This window comes from Aulonocara sp. 'chitande type north' Nkhata Bay, linkage group LG12, assembly GCF_057382095.1.
Source record: "Aulonocara sp. 'chitande type north' Nkhata Bay isolate Kocher_YH1m ecotype deep benthic linkage group LG12, A_spYH_male_GT1.1, whole genome shotgun sequence".
NCBI classification, from domain to species: domain Eukaryota; kingdom Metazoa; phylum Chordata; class Actinopteri; order Cichliformes; family Cichlidae; genus Aulonocara; species Aulonocara sp. 'chitande type north' Nkhata Bay.
In genome coordinates, this window is record NC_141355.1 from 7,007,482 (window position 1) to 7,026,075 (window position 18,594).

Sequence of the window (18,594 nt, forward strand, 5' to 3'; positions counted from 1 at the left end):
CTTACCCTCCCCCATAAAAACGTCGTTTTATTTTAAGTACGTGCCAAGTGTTTTTTAAAAGGGCAAGACATTTTTAACACAGCTGTTCCAAACAGCCTAGATTATTATAGATGCTCACATTATTTTACTTTGCATATGGAAACATAATGATTTCACAAAAAAACAAAAACTAACAGCTTCAAAATTATTAGCCTCCATGCTGACCAACCGCCCCCAACATGTCCGGCTGGATAACCGCTGCTCATCTACCATCACAATGAACACCGGTGTACCACAAGGCTGTGTGATGAGCCCTTTCCTCTACTCCCTCTTCACCCACGACTGCAGACCTGCTGATGGTTCCAACACCATCATTAAGTTTGCAGATGACACCACGGTGATTGGCCTCATCAGTGACAACGATGAGGCCGCCTACAGGGAGGAGGTGGATCGTCTGGCTGAGTGGTGCGACAGAAACAACCTGCTGCTTAACACCGAGAAGACCAAGGAGCTCATCGTGAACTACAGGAGGAATGCTGACCCACATCCACCCATCCACATTAAGGGGACGGCTGTGGAGCGTGTGAGCAGCTTCAAGTTCCTGGGAGTCCACATCTCCGAGGATCTCACCTGGACGACCAACTGCTCCAAGCTGGTCAAGAAGGCTCACCAGCGCCTCTTCTTCTTGAGGACTCTGAGGAAGAACCACCTGTCCTCAGACATCCTGGTGAACTTCTATCGCTGCACCATCGAGAGCATCCTGACCAACTGTATAACAGTCTGGTACGGGAACTGCTCTGCCTCGGACCGGAAGGCGTTGCAGAGGGTCGTGAAAACTGCCCGGCGCATCGCCGGAGCACCACTTCCTGCCATAAAAGACATCTACAGGAAGCGGTGTCTGAAAAGGGCTGGGAAAATCATCAAAGACCCCAGTCACCCATCACATGGACTCTTCACCCTCCTGCCCTCTGGGAGGCGCCACAGGAGCCTCCGGACTAAGACCACCAGGTACCGGAACAGCTTCTTCCCCACAGCTGTCAGACTCCTGAACTCTGCCTCCTGACATCTGACCCACGTTAAACTCATGGACTGAACATACACACACCCACAATGGACAACTGTACCCTCAAACACAATAATAACATGGACTGAACCACCACTCACAACCACTAGCACTTTATATAGCCTCTGTAGAAACTATCTACACCCTCACTTATCTTAACTGCACTACTGTATAGCTCTGTGTAAATAATCATTCTGTACATTCGATAATCTTTAATCCTACAACTGTTTACAACTTGCATAGTTCCCATTTCTGTATAGCTGTATATCCCAGATTCTGTAAAGTTATTTATTTCATATTCTGTATAGTTTTTCATATTTATATCCTGTTCATATCCTGTACATACCTTGTACTCACTACAGCCTGTACATACTTATAGTTATAGAATATTCACAACATACTTCATACCGTGTACATTATAACATACCATAATAGACCCATTTCTGTAATATACTCACATATCTATATTATTGCTAATATATATTGTAATATATCTATATCACTAAAGCACTTCTGGATGGATGCAAACTGCATTTCGTTGCCCTGTACCTGTGCATGTGCAATGACAATAAAGTTGAATTCTATTCTATTCTATTCTAATAGCTAGTTGCATATACAACTACATATTTCCTTTGCAAATCTTTTAAGCTCCTCCACATTTTATGTTTTTCTGGCATGGATCTTAGTCTTTAGTTCATCCCACAGATTTTCAATTTTGATTCAGCTCAGGGCTTTATGTAGGCCAGTCAGGAAGAGTCACTTTGTTTGTCTGGAGGTAGTTCTCCAACAGGAGAGATGTGTGTTTTGGGTTGTGGTGTTTGGAGACAAAGGGAGGATCTCAGCTTTGGTGCTCGCTGCTACAGGTTTGTTTTTTCCAAAATCTGCAGATATCCTTCTTCATGATTCCTTCCACCTTGATGAGATTCTCAGTTCCAGACAAACGAAACAATCACAAGCATAACACTCCCACCATCGTGTTTCAGTGTGGGGAAGGTGTTCTTTGGGTTGTACGCCTCTTCCTTCTCTATCCTCAACCTTCACAGCACATTTTTAATTACTAGCATATAATCTCTGCCCACTGCTTTTGAACATTCAAACTCAGAATTTAACTTATTAATGAAGACCTATTAATAGATTATTTACCAGAAAGCAATAAAGGAATAATAAACTTTCAGGAAATGGACTGTGTGTTCTGTGAGATGGTCTGGGTTTCTCTTCCCTGCATGCTGTACTTCTACTTTGCTGTTGGGGAAGATTTCTGTTCAAGAATCTTTGAAAGACCCACTAAACATGTATTTGGTGTTAAACATCACTTGTTCACCTCTTTAGCTATAAATAACTAATATTTTGACTCAATCCACCCAAAAAATAAACATAAAAATAAAAAATCTAGCAAAACAGGAGCGATGGCAATTATATGCAAATAGAGCCATGTGAGGACGTTTACACAAGACTTTATGCAGTTCACCCCATTATTTAGTGATGTCTGAAACAACTTTCAGCCACAATAACTTGAAGCAGGGTTCCACAGTTAAACAAATTATAATCTCAAGTTTGGCTTCCTACAATTAAATGAATATGAGTGATCATGCATTAAAATGTATATAAAGTAATGCCCTGTTGATTTCATTTTGTTGAAAGTTTTGGTGAATAAGAAGGACTACTTTGATACAAATATGTGAACAGATGTGAAAGGAGTGTGAATTATAATATTATTGTTCACTAAATACTCGTGATTGTCATTTTGGCCCTAACTTGAATTAATTGTGTTGTGTGTGACTTTATCACTCTCTCTTGTCATTGTGTCATTTTGGCTCTTCTTTAAAATGTTGCTTCAGTTCATTGCAGTGTGGGAGCACTCATTTATGCAACACTTTCTTAGCGTCTTGATGCATTCTCAATCATCCAGGAAAGTAAATCTCCAAAAGTTGATTCTGTTCATCTGGACGTAGCGTTTTGTGGGAGAAACGTTTCGTCACTCATCCAAGTGACTTCTTCAGTCTCGGCTGACTGCAGGTTTGCCCAATCTTATAAACAGTACATTTTGCAGTACAGTAAATTTGAATACATTTGCATAATGACATTATGCAAACGTACTGTTTATAAGATTGGGGAACCTGCAGTCAGCTGAGACTGAAGAAGTCACTTGGATGAGTGACGAAACGTTTCTCCCACAAAACGCTACGTCCAGATGAACAGAATCAACTTTTGGAGATTTACTTTCTTTCAGTCAGATTTACAGAATTTCAGTCAGGCTGAGGTCTGGGCCATTACAACACCTTGATTCTTTGCCTTTTTCACCATTCTGTTAGAGATTTCTTGCTGTGATTGGGCTCCTGTTGCATGAATGAGTTTCATCCGAATGGTGAATGGACTGGTTATTATCTATCTATCCATCCATCCATTCGCTTCCGCTTATCCTTTTCAGGGTCGCGGGGGGTGCTGGAGCCTATCCCAGCTGTCATAGGGCGAGAGGCAGGGTACACCCTGGACAGGTCGCCAGTCTGTCACAGGGCCAACACACAGGGACAGACAACCATTCACACTCACATTTTTTTTGTGCTGTCATGAACTTTAACATTTAACAGACTAATTCAGGTCTGCAGAGTGTCAGATGTAGCTCTTGGTTGTTCGGCAGTTTCGATGAGCATCTTAATTCCTGGCATAGCTCGTTGCTACTAACATAATGTTCAACAGGTTTGCACTTAATCCGCCATCTGAGAGATATCACAGAATGCAGTGTCAAGGTGCAGATGTGCACACACACACACAAAGAAAAACTAACTTGTCATTCTCGATTGCATAGATGTGGCTGGTACTGAAGTGTCCGGTGGTGAGGAGCTCTGACGTAGTCTTGCCCTGAAACAGCAGCTGTGATCTGGCCATCTTTACCAAGATGAGACGTACCAGTTCCCCCATGTACATCCCACTAATCATCTTCTCAAACCTGCATGCAACATGAAAAAAAGAGAAGCAAAACAATGTGATATACATATATTTATAAAATATGATGAGCTCTATTTATGTACATCTACACACAGTGTTGGGGAGTAACGGAACACATGTACCGCCGTTACGTATTTAACATACAAAATATGAGTAACTGTATTCTGTTACAGTTACCGTTTAAAAAGGTGGTATTTAGAATACAGTTACTTTGCTGAAATTAAGGGATTACATGGCGGTATTTTCCTGTTTCATATGTTCGGCTATGCTCTCTCTATTTTTGGTTTCCACGCCCCAAACAAAACACGCATTAAGAGGCTCTAATGCCTGTGTCTCAATCTCGCGGCCCATGTCACCCCTACTTGCGGCCCGCATAATGACGTAAAGAAATATTTTAAAAAATGATTCACAAAAATGATTTAATATGCAGGCAGAGTGTTACAGGCATAGCCCTAAAGAATGTAGCCTCATGGGCAGTGTAGTCTGTGCTGCACGGAGAATGCACTGCCATACCCGTTATGTGTCTGTGAGCGTGAGGAGGGAGAAAAAGGTGAGTGGAAAAGTACAGTGGGGCAAAAAAGTATTTAGTCAGCCACCGATTGTGCCCCCACCTAAAATGATGACAGAGGTCAGTAATTTGCACCAGAGGTACACTTCAACTGTGAGAGACAGAATGTGAAAAAAAAATCCATGAATTCACATGGTAGGATTTGTAAAGAATTTATTTGTAAATTAGGGTGGAAAATAAGTATTTGGTCACCTCAAACAAGGAAAATCTCTGGCTCTCACAGACCTGTAACGTCTTCTGTAAGAAGCTTTTCTGTCCCCCACTCGTTACCTGTATGAATGGCACCTGTTTGAACTCATCATCTGTATAAAAGACACCTGTCCACAGCCTCAAACAGTCAGACTCCAAACTCCGCCATGGCCAAGACCAAAGAGCTTTCGAAGGACACCAGGAAAAGTATTGTAGACCTGCACCAGACTGGGAAGAGTGAATCTACAATAGGCAAGCAGCTTGGTGTGAAAAAAATCAACTGTGGGAGCAATCATCAGAAAATGGAAGACATACAAGACCACTGATAATCTCCCTCGATCTGGGGCTCCACGCAAGATCTCATCCCGTGGGGTCAAAATGATCATGAGAATGGTGAGCAAAGATCCCAGAACCACACGGGGGGACCTGGTGAATGACCTGCAGAGAGCTGGGACCAAAGTAACAAAGGTCACCATCAGTAACACACTACAACGGCAGGGAATCAAATCCAGCAGTGCCAGACGTGTTCCGCTGCTGAAGCCAGTGCATGTCCAGGCCCGTCTGAAGTTTGCCAGAGAGCACATGGATGATACAGCAGAGGATTGGGAGAATGTCATGTGGTCAGATGAAACCAAAGTAGAACTTTTTGGTATAAACTCAACTCGTCGTGTTTGGAGGAAGAAGAATACTGAGTTGCATCCCAAGAACACCGTACCTACTGTGAAGCATGGGGGTGGAAACATCATGCTATGGGGCTGTTTTTCTGCCAAGGGGACAGGACGACTGATCCGTGTTAAGGACAGAATGAATGGGGCCATGTATCGTGAGATTTTGAGCCAAAACCTCCTTCCATCAGTGAGAACTTTGAAGATGAAACGAGGCTGGGTCTTCTAACATGACAATGATCCAAAACACACCGCCCGGGCAACAAAGGAGTGGCTCCGTAAGAAGCATTTGAAAGTCCTGGAGTGGCCTAGCCAGTCTCCAGACCTCAACCCCATAGAAAATCTGTGGCGGGAGTTGAAAGTCCGTGTTGCTCGGCGACAGCCCCAAAACATCACTGCTCTCGAGAAGATCTGCATGGAGGAATGGGCCAAAATACCAGCTACTGTGTGTGCAAACCTGGTAAAGACCTATAGTAAACGTTTGACCTCTGTTATTGCCAACAAAGGTTATGTTACAAAGTATTGAGTTGTATTTTTGTTATTGACCAAATACTTATTTTCCACCCTGATTTACCAATAAATTCTTTACAAATCCTACCATGTGGATTCATGGATTTTTTTTTCACATTCTGTCTCTCACAGTTGAAGTGTACCTCTGGTGCAAATTACTGACCTCTGTCATCATTTTAGGTGGGGGAACTTGCACAATCGGTGGCTGACTAAATACTTTTTTGCCCCACTGTACAAGTTGTCACCGAGCAGAAACGGGAGCTGGAAGCATGTAAATATAATAATAACCACTGCAGCCAAAAAGAGAGCCTGACGAGCCCAGTTGTAAGTAAGCTATTAAGACTCGACTGTACACTGTGTTCGTGTTTTCCTCAGAAACAAAAAGTTCCGTTGGAGCAGCCTTTCAACGCCTCTCTCTGTCTCTCGCTAGCAAACTTGAACCACACAATAAAGTAAAGCTAGTTTTCAGCTACGAGCCCGACACGGAACCCGACGTAATAGCCAGAGGTCCCTTTACTACGGTTTGGAGCCGCGGACCTGTTTTATATACGAGATCACTGCAAAAAGTGCAGCCTTACCTAATGTCCACCTTACTGTTACTCATTTTATATTAAGATTTAAACATCTAGTTGGTATTGGTATGGCGAGTAACCTTCAGTAATAGTAATAAATCACACAGCAATCACACAGGTCTCTCTTGGAAATGAGATTTTTAATCTCAATGAGATTTTTTTACCTGGATAAATAAAGGATTAATAAAGCAATAGTACATTCATGTAGTTGTAAAAAAGCATGATAATATATTAAGTAATCCAAAGTATTCAGAATACATTACTCTCATTGAGTAAGCAGCACATAACAAAGCTGTTCCCAAATTAAATGCTGAGGTAAACTGCCTTTCCAGCAGAGTATTATTTTTATGTTTTTAGACAAACAAATAACAATGTTTGACAAGTGTGAGACAATCAGAACTACAAAGATTTTAATAAATAAACTGTCAAAAGTTTGATTTTTGTTTTAGAATTACATGGTAATAATGATCCACCAATTAGGCATTAAAGTCATTCGTTGAAGTATATAAACTGTTTAATCTCTCTGTGACGCACTGCATGCTTTATTGTGACTGGAAATTAAGGTCACGCAAACTTAAATCCGTCACCTAACTCTATTAAACCCTGTCTGGGCCCAGACCTCTTATTGAGGTTTCTCATGTGATATCAAGAGCTGTCCACTATACTGGATGTGATACAACCACTGGTTGCTAGGGAAAAATGTGCTTTTCTGACAGGTTGCCAATGGTTCCTGCAGGTTGATGGCTGTCGCTGGGTGAAATCAGTTGCAAAGAAGGTGCTGCACCAAAAACCTCCCTGCAGGTCACCTTTAGTTTTTCATGTTTGTCTGCAAATACTCCAACAACTAGCCAAGCAGCAGTAAAACTTAAAGAAACATAAACCAGAAATAGTTAGCTGTGCCTTTTGAAATTTGCCGGCTGCAGTGCTGAAGGGCTCCATTTCCAGTTTGCATCGCATTTTTCATTTTCACTGATACTCTGAAAGCAGCTGGCCAGTATTAGCAGAGCCGAATATTCATTTTTCCCTCACGACCGGTGGTTGCCAGATGGTCATGGACCAATCTCTAGGCCTGTGTGACTGAAGCCTTATTCACTTGAACCTACATGATTGTCACATGTCCACATGTCTGCAAAACCGCAAATGTTCCAGGACATACTGACTTTTTTGACAGAACTCTGAATTAGTATATGAAAAAGGTTATTTACATAATATCAGCAACAACATCAACAAAGGTGAAGCAGTCAGACAAAGTATTTCAATATGCCCACATGAATGGAAATCAGAGAGAGTCGCTTCTAATTCAAACCCGCCTGCCTGTGAAGCCACCAGCGTGGGATGTTTTATCTAATACCAAGTCGTGTGAGAACAAACACACTCACAGCTGCTTGCCAGGGTTGAATGAGCCTGCGTCCAGCTCCCGGTCAATGTCAGTGCGTAGGTCCTCCAGGGCCCCGTCGTCCCCAAAAGCACCCCACTCAGTATTTACACACATCCGCCCCTCGTCACCATCCAGAACACCAATGTTCCTCATCTGCTCCATGTAGCAAGCGTTGGTCCCCGTTCCTTGAGAAAAGAGATTTCACTGCAACAACTCTGTCAGTAACTATATAACGACTAACTGAGAGGTCGGCTGGGCTTAGTGGGCACATTTAAGATTACACTTACAAGATGAGTGTGAAAGCACCTGTGCTCACTTCTCTCCTCTAGTTTGTATATATTTTTACAATACAAGTTACAAATATAATACTATAACAATAATATCACACTTTGCAGCAGAAACTGCATCTGAATGAAATCCATTAAGGAAAAATTAAATAGAGATGAATAAGAAACTTCAGCAGGGAAATTTCTTTTTTTGAGTGCAACAGTGAGGTGCCACATGTTCTGGCCTTCAGCATTAAAAGATTTTTTTTTTTCATGAACATCGATATTTTTACCCAAGAAGAAAACAGATGGAGCAGTTCATCCATTAGGATGCAGTTTAATGGGTGTTACATCACTGTTGTGTGGTAGAAGTCTCACTGAGCCTCATAATCCATTTATAGTCACTGTTACATTAGACTTACCTACAATGAGGCCAACTTCACAGTGACGGTCATCAAAGCCACAGGTCATCATGGTTCCCACTGTGTCATTGACCACAGACACAATGTCAATGTCAAAGTCCTGCAATGAGAATCTGTTTATTAAAACAAGCTTTCATTTGAATTCACTACTTCTTGCATCACAGTATTTTGGATTTACTTCAGCACTTCATTTTGTTTAATTTACTACACTGAAATCAATCTTTAAGTTTTTATGAGGACATTATGCAGGTGTTTTATCTAAACGTGTTTTCTTGCTGAGGTTTGCTGAGGACATTTGTTTAGTTATTGTGGATGACCTTCCATACTTATAGCTGGAAGTATCATTGATATCTTTAATAGGCACAATGCAGCAGCTCATGCTGTCATTACCCCAGGTCACCTGCACAAGACGCATGTAGTGTTAGCCTGCACAAAAAGATCTTTTCTTCCAAGTTATTAGAGCCTGAGCATTCACATTGCGAAGGCTCTATTGTATCTGCTCCATTTATTTAATATCAGTCCTCCCTTAGAGTACACGATTTGCATACGAGCTCCAACCAGGATGCTCTTTGGCACTGTGTGTTCACGTAGAAACCAAAGCAAACTCTCACATTGTACCATTTGTACTTTTTTACCATTTGCTGCTCCAAAAGAGCCAGTGTGAATTACTTGTAAGTTTGTTGTCAACAGACACTAAATATCTTGTTTGAGGTGAGCCAAGCCTCGCGTATACTCAGAATTCACCATAAACTCTAGTTTTGGCACTGGGTTCAGTCCTTACTCCTTTTCCCCATGTATGCATGCTCATGAAGATGATTCATAAAGCCCCTGGATACATGAAAATTATCAACTTGCATGGACATGTTTGCATTGTGGCAGATGTATAGCAGAACAAGTCAGGCTGGTGGTTTGCATTTGTCTACTCATGTTGTTCTGAGTCTTTCCACTACTTCAGCCAGCTTACTGAAGAAATTAGAAAGGCTTTGAGAAGTGATGGTTGATCTGCTCATCTGCTCTGTTATATGCTCTTCATCATCCAACCAATGACAAGGAGTCAGTGGTTGAATGATTTTGACCACTGCCAAGATGGGCATGCTTCTTCTTGACTTGTGGGATTTAACGATTAGAACGATTTGGTCATGAAACAGTGGAGTAAAACGAGCACGCTTGCCTTGTGGTGTCAGGCGTGTTTTGAGATCATGTTGCAAAGTTTCCTCACACTATAATCAGACAGGATGAGAGAAACAACACCTCTACACTGAGTTTCTCATGTGTGCCCAAGTCTATCTTTTCCTGCAGGTTGAGGAATAAGCACTGATGAACCACATTATTAGGTACACCTGTTCAAACTCCTGTTAATGCAAATATTCAGTGTGCCAACGATGCTAATGTATTAGCTGCTTAACCATAGCATAGTTGTGCCAGGCTGACTGGTCAGAGGTTACAGTTTACACAGCAAAGCTTAAAATCTGATATATTGTCTAATGGTTTGGGTTTTTTCCCGGGACATGAAACATAAAAAGATTTTTCTACTATGTGTTACGTGTAATTATTTAGCAGTCCTCACTTAATTAGTGAATTAATTACATCTACAGCAGTGTTTCCCAACCACTGTGCTGCGGCAAATAGGATTGCCGTGAGAAATGATCAGGTGTGCTGTGGAAGATTATCTGGTTCCACCTGATTAGTACACCGAGCGGCTGGTGTGAGTCACGGGCAGAACAACTACAATGTCTTCCACTAGAGGGCAGTACAACGACCTGCTCTAATTAATCGGTTGCCAACTGCCAGTAAAACAGAAGAAGAAGAAGAAGACAAAGAAGAAATTGCATAAAGTCACACTGTGAGTGAGACAACGCAGCGTGTAATAGCAATAAATAAATATTTGAAAAGAAAAAGTAGTCATTCTGACCTGGTCCTGGAGAAAATTCAGACCCAGATGAAGGCCCTAGCATGAGTAGTGGTCAGATGAAAGCAAAAAAGGTATACTGGGGACAAAGCAAGCCAATTCCACTATCCCTGGTGCGAAGGGAAAAATGATCAATATGCTTTTTGTGACATTTTTGTTTGGTGGTGTGCCATGTGATTTTTCTAATGTGAAATATGTGCTGTGGCTCCAAAAGGTTGAGAAACACTGATCTACAGCAGTGGTCCCCATGCATTTTAGCACCACGGACCAGTTTATGTCCGATAATATTTTCACGGACCGGACTTTAAGGCGTTGCAGATAAATACAACAACAACAAAAAAACAAACAAACCAGTACCGGTACCGAAAAACAAAGATTTCTTCATAACACACGGGCAAAGACCCAGGGAAACAGAGTTAACGATAAATATGATTTAAAAACATAAATAAATAACGTTAAAAACCCTGAAAACCATACATTTCACACCCGAGCCTCAACTCTTGCAGCCCGGTAATAAACGACTCACGGACCAGTGGTTGGGGACCGCTGATCTACAGTATATCTGTCTCAACTTTCTGTTGTATTCCTGCTGTTTCAAAAATGATACAAACAGGAACGCTGCACAGTGCCCTCTGGTGGACAAAGTATGAAAAACCAACATTCATAACATGGTTGAAGGGTGTTTCTCCCATCTTGTCCTTACAACCTTTCATAAAGAGTTGTAAATGAGTTTAAAGAAGGGTGGAGTTTTCTGCTCTACACACTGTGGGCCTCTTGTTACTTGCTAGTTAAACTTCCTTTAAACACCACAGTAGCTGAGGTATTGTTGCTGATCCCTGATCCATCCCTGTATGAACACAGTATGCCCACCTTCTGATGGCTGCTTCCCACACATTAACATGTCATGTTTCAAAGCTCAGATCATCCTAAATTCGTTTTCTTGAATATGACACTGATTTCACTGTACCCAAATGGCCTCCACAGTCGCAGATCTCAATCGAATAGAGTAACTATGGGAATGCAGGAGAACAGAACTTTGCATTACAGATATGTAGCCGGGAAATCTGGAGAAACTGTGATGATATCACGGGAGTGCAGACCAAAATGTTTCCTGACGATTGCTGAATCTATGCCATCAAGAATTAAGTTCTGAAAGCAAAAGGACGTCCAAACTAGTACTACTAAGGTGTGCCTAACACAGTGGCAAGCCAGTGAATGTAACTGCAGCTACACTTAATTAGCACTGTTTCAATACCTTTCCAAATGTTCAAGTCTTTATAAATTTGGATAATTACCCCTCTTTTCTTGATGGATTTTCTCAGAAGGCTGACCACGTCCTGTCCTTCCACCCCACTTGACCTGAAGCCTTTAGTCCAAGACATCAAAACAGCCTGCAGATGGAAAAAAACAACAACAGGACAAGTCAATTAAAAAATAATTTCATGATATATTGCTCAGAGTTGTTACACACCTCATCAACTCACAGAATGCTTGAGTGAATCAACCAAGTGATTTACAAATCACCTAAAATCTGAAACATACTTCACCGCTGGCTGTAAGAGTCCCCGACTCAGGTGGCAACGCACACTGTGTTAATAATAACTGAACCTGACAACGACCAAATGCTAACTCTTCCCTGTAAAATATGGACATTTAAAACAGCAAAGTAAATAAACAGCCGGTGGTAATTACTCTATAAATCAAAGATAAACATTTATCTTTTTATAAAGTTCCACAACACAGCCTGGTCTGGGACATGAAAGCTGCTCATTCTAACCAGCATTCATTCAGAGAAAAATTAATGAGTATTATCAATAAGAAATTTCAAGCTGGAAGGATTATATTCAGCCCAGAGAGAGTCCACCATGAAGACTTTTAAAATATGTTCACAGTCCAAGCTGATGATGGATCAGTTTGATTTGTGTTGAGGTCATGTGTGAACATGACAGTGAACATGTTACCTCAGGTGACACATTCAGTGCAGGGCTGTGTGCATCACAGGCAAAAGGAGACTGTGACCTTTCTATTGATGGCATGATTTCAGATTTTGAACTCAGCACAACACGTGTTTCCCATTTATTTTTTTATCTGTTAGTCATCAAGTACAAACTACAGACGAATACGAAACAGGAAAGGTCACTCAGCAACTGGCAGCTAGTAATAGAAAAAAAGCCAGAGTAATTATCTGCTAACTAATAATTTCTCTTTTAAAATGTATGAACTTTGTAAATCTTGTAAAAAAATAAATAAAATGAAATGAAAAACAGAAGACTGAATGCCTCCTCTGTCTGCTGTAACCAGTTTTACTGCATATTTTTAAAACAGCCACAAAAACTTGTGACCATCTTCACTGTAAAAACAGGTTTGTACATTAAATCTAAAATAATATAACAGACAGCATTAAAGTACCAAGTCTCAGCTGTAATATATGCAAAACTGTGTCTGAAAGTACTGGAACAGTTTGGTCACTAAAACCTTAGGAAGCTGCGTGTCGTTTCAACATATGTTTATGGACAAAGGTGCTCACCTGTGGGTTCAAGCTGAGTGAGTGTTGGATATTAGGCTGTGGTGGAGTTATCTGTCAATTTGAGAAGTGTAAAAAAAAAAAGTAAAAATGTGAAGAACAAATTGTCTAAAAAATGTAAAAAAAAAAATATAAATAAATAAAAACAAATAAAAACCAAGAAAAAAAAAAGAAAAATCTACAAGAAACATCAGTTTGTGTCATCTGTTGCACAAGGGTGCACAGACAAAGTAGAAAATAGCAAAAAGCTGAGGAAGTCTTCTCCATGGTGGACAAAAAAAAAAACCAAAAAAAAAAAAAAACCTTTTGAGTACACGGGGGGAAAAAAGCTCCTGAAGATGTACACTTAGGGCCAATTTACAAAAACATCCACCCTCCATAAACCAAATTTCTACTGATGAATTAAAATGAGCTTCCTTTAAAAAGATGGAAAGAGAAAAAACTGAATTGAAGGGGAAAAAAGTCTCATAACCCAAACCATTATTTTAAGTATAGAAGTGGTTTTGGAAAAGCATAGGAGGTTGGCTGTATGTCAAATTAGAACTGTGATATTGTCATTTATTGAATATTTCACTGCTGATGGAAGCAACAGGTAAAATGCACAATGACACAAAAGCATCGTGCGTGCTAAGAATCAGCTAGATTCTTTAAATATTATACAATTAAGCATTAAAAACATGTGGCCAGAGCAAACAAAGGGCTTTTTAGCATGATTGCTTTAAATTGCAGCACTTGCTGCTCAATTTAGAAACAAGGATGGAAACTCCAATATCAGTAAATGTTGAAGATGTTTGCAACTTATTGAGTGAAGTGAGCTGTCATAATAATGGCAAATGTGTTGTGTTAAAACTGTTACATATATCACACAGCTGTTCCCTTACTTACACAAACTGAGACTTGGCACTTTAATGTAGTAAAATAAAGAAATAAATCAACAAGAACACAAAGAGCAAGTGTCCAGATACTCACAGACTGGACCGCATCACTTTTTGCACAGGAAAAGAAGAGTTAGAAAGAATGCCAACGTAATAACCCAAGAAAAACAGCAGTGTGATGAAGCCCTCACTGACTGCTGCAAGTAAAAGCTGACAGCAGAGGACCATTAGAGAAACTTCACGCTATTTTCAATACCCTGAAAGAACAAAAAATAAAGGCCCAGTTCATGCAACAGCAGAGCAATGCTGCTCTCCGCATCCCCTTCTTCGTCCAGACAAGAAAGGTTATCAGATGACCAATAAATGCAATCCATTAATCCATTAATATATCTGCTACCATACTTTAGATATAAAGTATGGTAGCAGTTTGAACTTCTGAAGAGGTCAAAAACAAAAATCTGACTCATTCAGAAACAACTAAAATGCCAAACTTGAAATGGTAACAGTAATTGTGTTATTTTATCATTAATTTATTTTAAACAATTTCAACTCTTTATATATCTAAACACAGAAAAAAAAGAGTTCTACTTAAACAGAAATACAAGAAAGAAATTAACTGAATTGAATCTTTATTGAAATCCATCCAAATCTGTGATTTGAGGGCAGAACTTTTAAATCACTCACCTCATCCAACTTAGTCTGCTGGCAGGGAAACGAGAAGGTGAAGCCCAGAGGAAGCTTTTTGTCCTTCATGCCCATCTTGTCCAGATAGTTAGCCAGACAAGCAGCTATGTGGTCAAAAAACTACAAGAGAAGAAAGGTCAATTTTCTTATTAACTGCAAGATAAAAAATTGCATCTTTAATTTTCCATACATGTGTGCATTGTTCATCCAACTAGCAATGCTGCTGGTGTAACGAACCATGTGATACATTATTACGAGTCCTGAAGCCGTTTAAATCCTACTAACATCACTATACATCACTTCATCACATCTTTGCTATGGCAATTGTAAACAACATCTCAACTCAGGCATGCAATAAAGAAAGCTTTCAAAGGACTTTACAGTTCAACACCTTGAATTAAGTAGCTTGTAGAAGCACAAGTAGGAGCAATAAGCTGAAGTAATAGTTTCCTGTGTGACTTTATCAACATTTTTGTGGAGGAATTTCGTCCCACTCTACTTTACATTGGCATTCCTTTATGCACAGCTCAAGACTACAGTTTGGTCCATTTCAAAACCTTGACTCTTTTTCAGGCATTTTGTTGGAAATTTCCAGCTGTTTGTGGGATCATTGTCCTGCTGCAAGTTTCAGCCGAGCTTTAGCTGTCAGACAGATGGCCTCACTTTTGACTCTTGAATACTTTGGTATACGGAGGAGTTCATGGCTAACTCAATGACTGGAAAGTGCCCAGGTCCTGTTGCTGCAAAACAAGCCCACATCAAGCCCAATGCTTGACGGTGGTATAATGGTGTTATTGCTGATGTGTCTGGTTTTTGCCAAACGTGGCACTGTGTATTATGGCAGAACTTCTCCTTTTTTGTTTTCATCGGACCAAAGGACATTGCTACGCATTTACAAATACCTGCATGGAAAAGTTCTTAATCTGCACAAAAAATGGCTTAACACGCAAAACCACTGTGAGATTTTGACAAGTGAGCAACATCCAATTTTGCTCTTGCAACCATGTTAAACTCATTCTAATACAACAGCTTTGTGTTTGTTGCCTGCAGTCTGCATCATTTTAAAGACTTTTGTTCAAATTTCCTAAAGAAAAACACATCCATTCATTTGTTTGTACACATAGTTAGAGGCACTTTTAAACGTAATCATAAAGTACAAACAAATCCAGGTACAAGTATATTTATAAACACCAGGTTTATTTATGATTTATCTACAGTTTTGTGCGAACACACATGAGTAAATATGTTTTATTGCTCCATGTTTGTTTTAAACAGAAGAGCTTTTCTACTGATAATCTTTCCAAAGAAGTCATACTTGTTCAGTCTTTTTCTAACTGTACTGACACAAACTTTAACATTTAACATGCTAAATGAGCCCTGCAGAGTCTGGCATGTAGCTCTTAATAAACAGTGGCATGAATCTGCTAGGAAACCCACTCCTGGGAAGATTGTGGCCCTGTGTTAACACACACCTGGTTCCTCCACAGCAGAAAATTCTCAAAACTTCTGCTTTTATGGAGAAACAATTAAATAAGCACATTTGATTGGTTTGCAGTAATGCTCTCCTTTAATGCTCAGTAGTATGATGTTAAATGCAAAGCAAAATTACACAACATTAAAATAAAACGCGAGGATTTTTTTGTCACTCTAAAACAAACAAAGGATAATTATACATGCCTAACTGTTATTGCAATATTATTAAAATTTATAAACCAAGCATTTGATCTCTTTCATGCACTGAGTTCAGTTCAACAGTCTTAAAAGAGCGACACTGAGGTTGTTAATTAGTGTGTTGTTTTGGTTTTCATGTTGAGCTACATCAGTGGTTCCCAAACTTTTTTGCTAGGCACCCCTTTGTTTTACAAGAAAAAATGGCTTTGGCTTAGAATGAAGTTGGTTTGGAAACATATTCAGCTATGCTTGATCTCCTGCTTTGCGTTTGTGTAGGCGCCCCGTGCTAGCAGTGTCCAAGCGTTGTTTTTGTTTTTTTCTGCTGTGGCAAATGGGTGCAAGCCTTTGACCACAAACTTACTGCTCGGTGACATTCGTCTATCCTGGCCTGAAAGGAGACGCTACCGGTAGACTGCAGTGAGAACTGCCAGCATCTGAGCCAGCCAGACTCTGTCTGTCTCTCTCATCATGGTCACCTAAATGCACAGTAATGGCAGGTTTTGTAATAAGGCAGATCGCGCTAACATAATATGCACTGTTAGTTGATTATTTACCTGCCGCATTAACGGGAGAGGACGTGCAAACGTTACCGCTGCTGTTGGGTTGAGATTCACGAGTCGAGCGGAATTAAAAACACGACATTCATTTAAGGTCATCGCGTGTTTTGTGAGCAAATGCTTTTGCATATTCGTAGTGTTTCCTCCCTTAAATGAAATATCTACTTTGCAAGTATTGCAAGTTGCCCTGTTGTCAGCCGTTCTCGTAAAGTATAATCAAACTTTTGAGCGTTAGGCGCCGCGTTTCCTGCCAGGTAAATGACGCTCCGCAACGTGGTGACGTCATCCGGGGCGACTGGAATCGATAAGTGAATCATTTGCAAAAATGGCAAACAATTCCAAGGAATTGAAACAGTGGGAACCAGTTCTCAACAAGAACCAGTTTTCAATACCCATCCCTAGTGGTGATATACAGTGGGGCAAAAAAGTATTTAGTCATTTTAAGTGGGGGAACTTGCAAAAGTATTCGGCCCCCTTGAACTTTCCCACATTTTGTCACATTACAGCCACAAACATGAATTAATCTTATTGGAATTCCACGTGAAAGACCAACACAAAGTGGTGTACACGTGAGAAGTGGAATGAAAATCATACATTATTCCAAACATTTTTTACAAATAAATAACTGAAAAGTGGGGTGTGCGTAATTATTCAGCCCCCTGAGTCAATACTTTGTAGAACCACCTTTTGCTGCAATTACAGCTGCCAGTCTTTTATGTCTCTACCAGCTTTGCACATCTAGAGACTGAAATCTTTGCCCATTCTTCTTTGCAAACAGCTCCAGCTCAGTCAGATTAGATGGACAGCGTTTGTGAACAGCAGTTTTCAGATCTTGCAACAGATTCTCAATTGGATTTAGATCTGGACTTTGACTGGGCCATTCTAACACATGGATATGTTTTGTTTTAAACCGTTCCATTGTTGCCCTGGCTTTATGTTTAGTGTCGTTGTAAAAAATGTTTGGAATCATGTATGATTTTTGTTCCACTTCTCACGTGTGCACTACTTTGTGTTGGTCTGTCACGTGGAATTCCAATAAGATTAATTCATGTTTGTGGCTGTAATGTGACAAAATGTGGGAAAGTTCAAGGGGGCCGAATACTTTTGCAAGCCACTGTAACTGATCATCAGCAAGTGTGAGCCTGTCTATAAAAGCAGAGGTTTTCAGTAGCTTGCTGTCCATTAGTTTGGGAAGGGTTGGAAGGGCATTTCCAAACAATGTGAACTCCTTTTTCTTTCTACAGTGAAAAAGATTATTCACATGGGAAAAACATTCAAGGCAGCTGCCACGCTTCCCAGGGAACATCATAGTAAATTTAATGCTCAGTTTCCCTCAGACAAAACACAAAACATTTTAGAATCTACAGACCTCAGGTGAGCATGTTCAATGTTAAAGGTCATGACAGCACTATTCGAAAAAGACTGAACAAATATGGCTTGCTTGGAAAGGTTGCCAGGAGAAACATCTCTCTGAAAAGAACATGTGAGCAAACATTAATTTGGCAGAGTTGCAAAGTCAAGGCCATTGCATCAACCATGAACTCCTCTGTATCCAAAAGTTTTCTAAAGTCAACTATAAGGTCATCTGTTAACTACTAGAGCTTGGTCACGGTTGGGTTCTGCAACAGAACAGTGATCCCAAACACAGCAGCATGTCTACAAGAGAACAGCTGAAAGAGAAAAGAATCAAGGTGTCCCAGTCAAAGTCCAGTCCTCAACCTTAAGAGAGCGGTTAAGAAATGAACGCCTGCAAAGAGTGGACCTAAATTCCTCCACAATAATTTGAGAGACTGAAAAGTATTATTTTAAGTTATTA

The 18,594-nt window shown here is 40.3% G+C and overlaps 1 protein-coding gene across 1 annotated transcript in view; it reads right to left on the reverse strand.

The window, feature by feature from the left end:
* hk2 (hexokinase 2) overlaps positions 1-18,594 on the reverse strand; it is a 42,499-nt gene that overhangs the window by 18,007 nt on the left and 5,898 nt on the right. The window contains exons 4-8 of the mRNA XM_086313374.1: positions 14,551-14,670; positions 11,763-11,858; positions 8,559-8,658; positions 7,872-8,055; positions 3,828-3,989 (exon numbers count right to left, since the gene is read on the reverse strand). Of these exons, the coding sequence (XP_086169500.1) occupies positions 3,828-3,989; positions 7,872-8,055; positions 8,559-8,658; positions 11,763-11,858; positions 14,551-14,670 (662 nt within the window). The remainder of the gene's footprint in view (positions 1-3,827; positions 3,990-7,871; positions 8,056-8,558; positions 8,659-11,762; positions 11,859-14,550; positions 14,671-18,594) is intronic.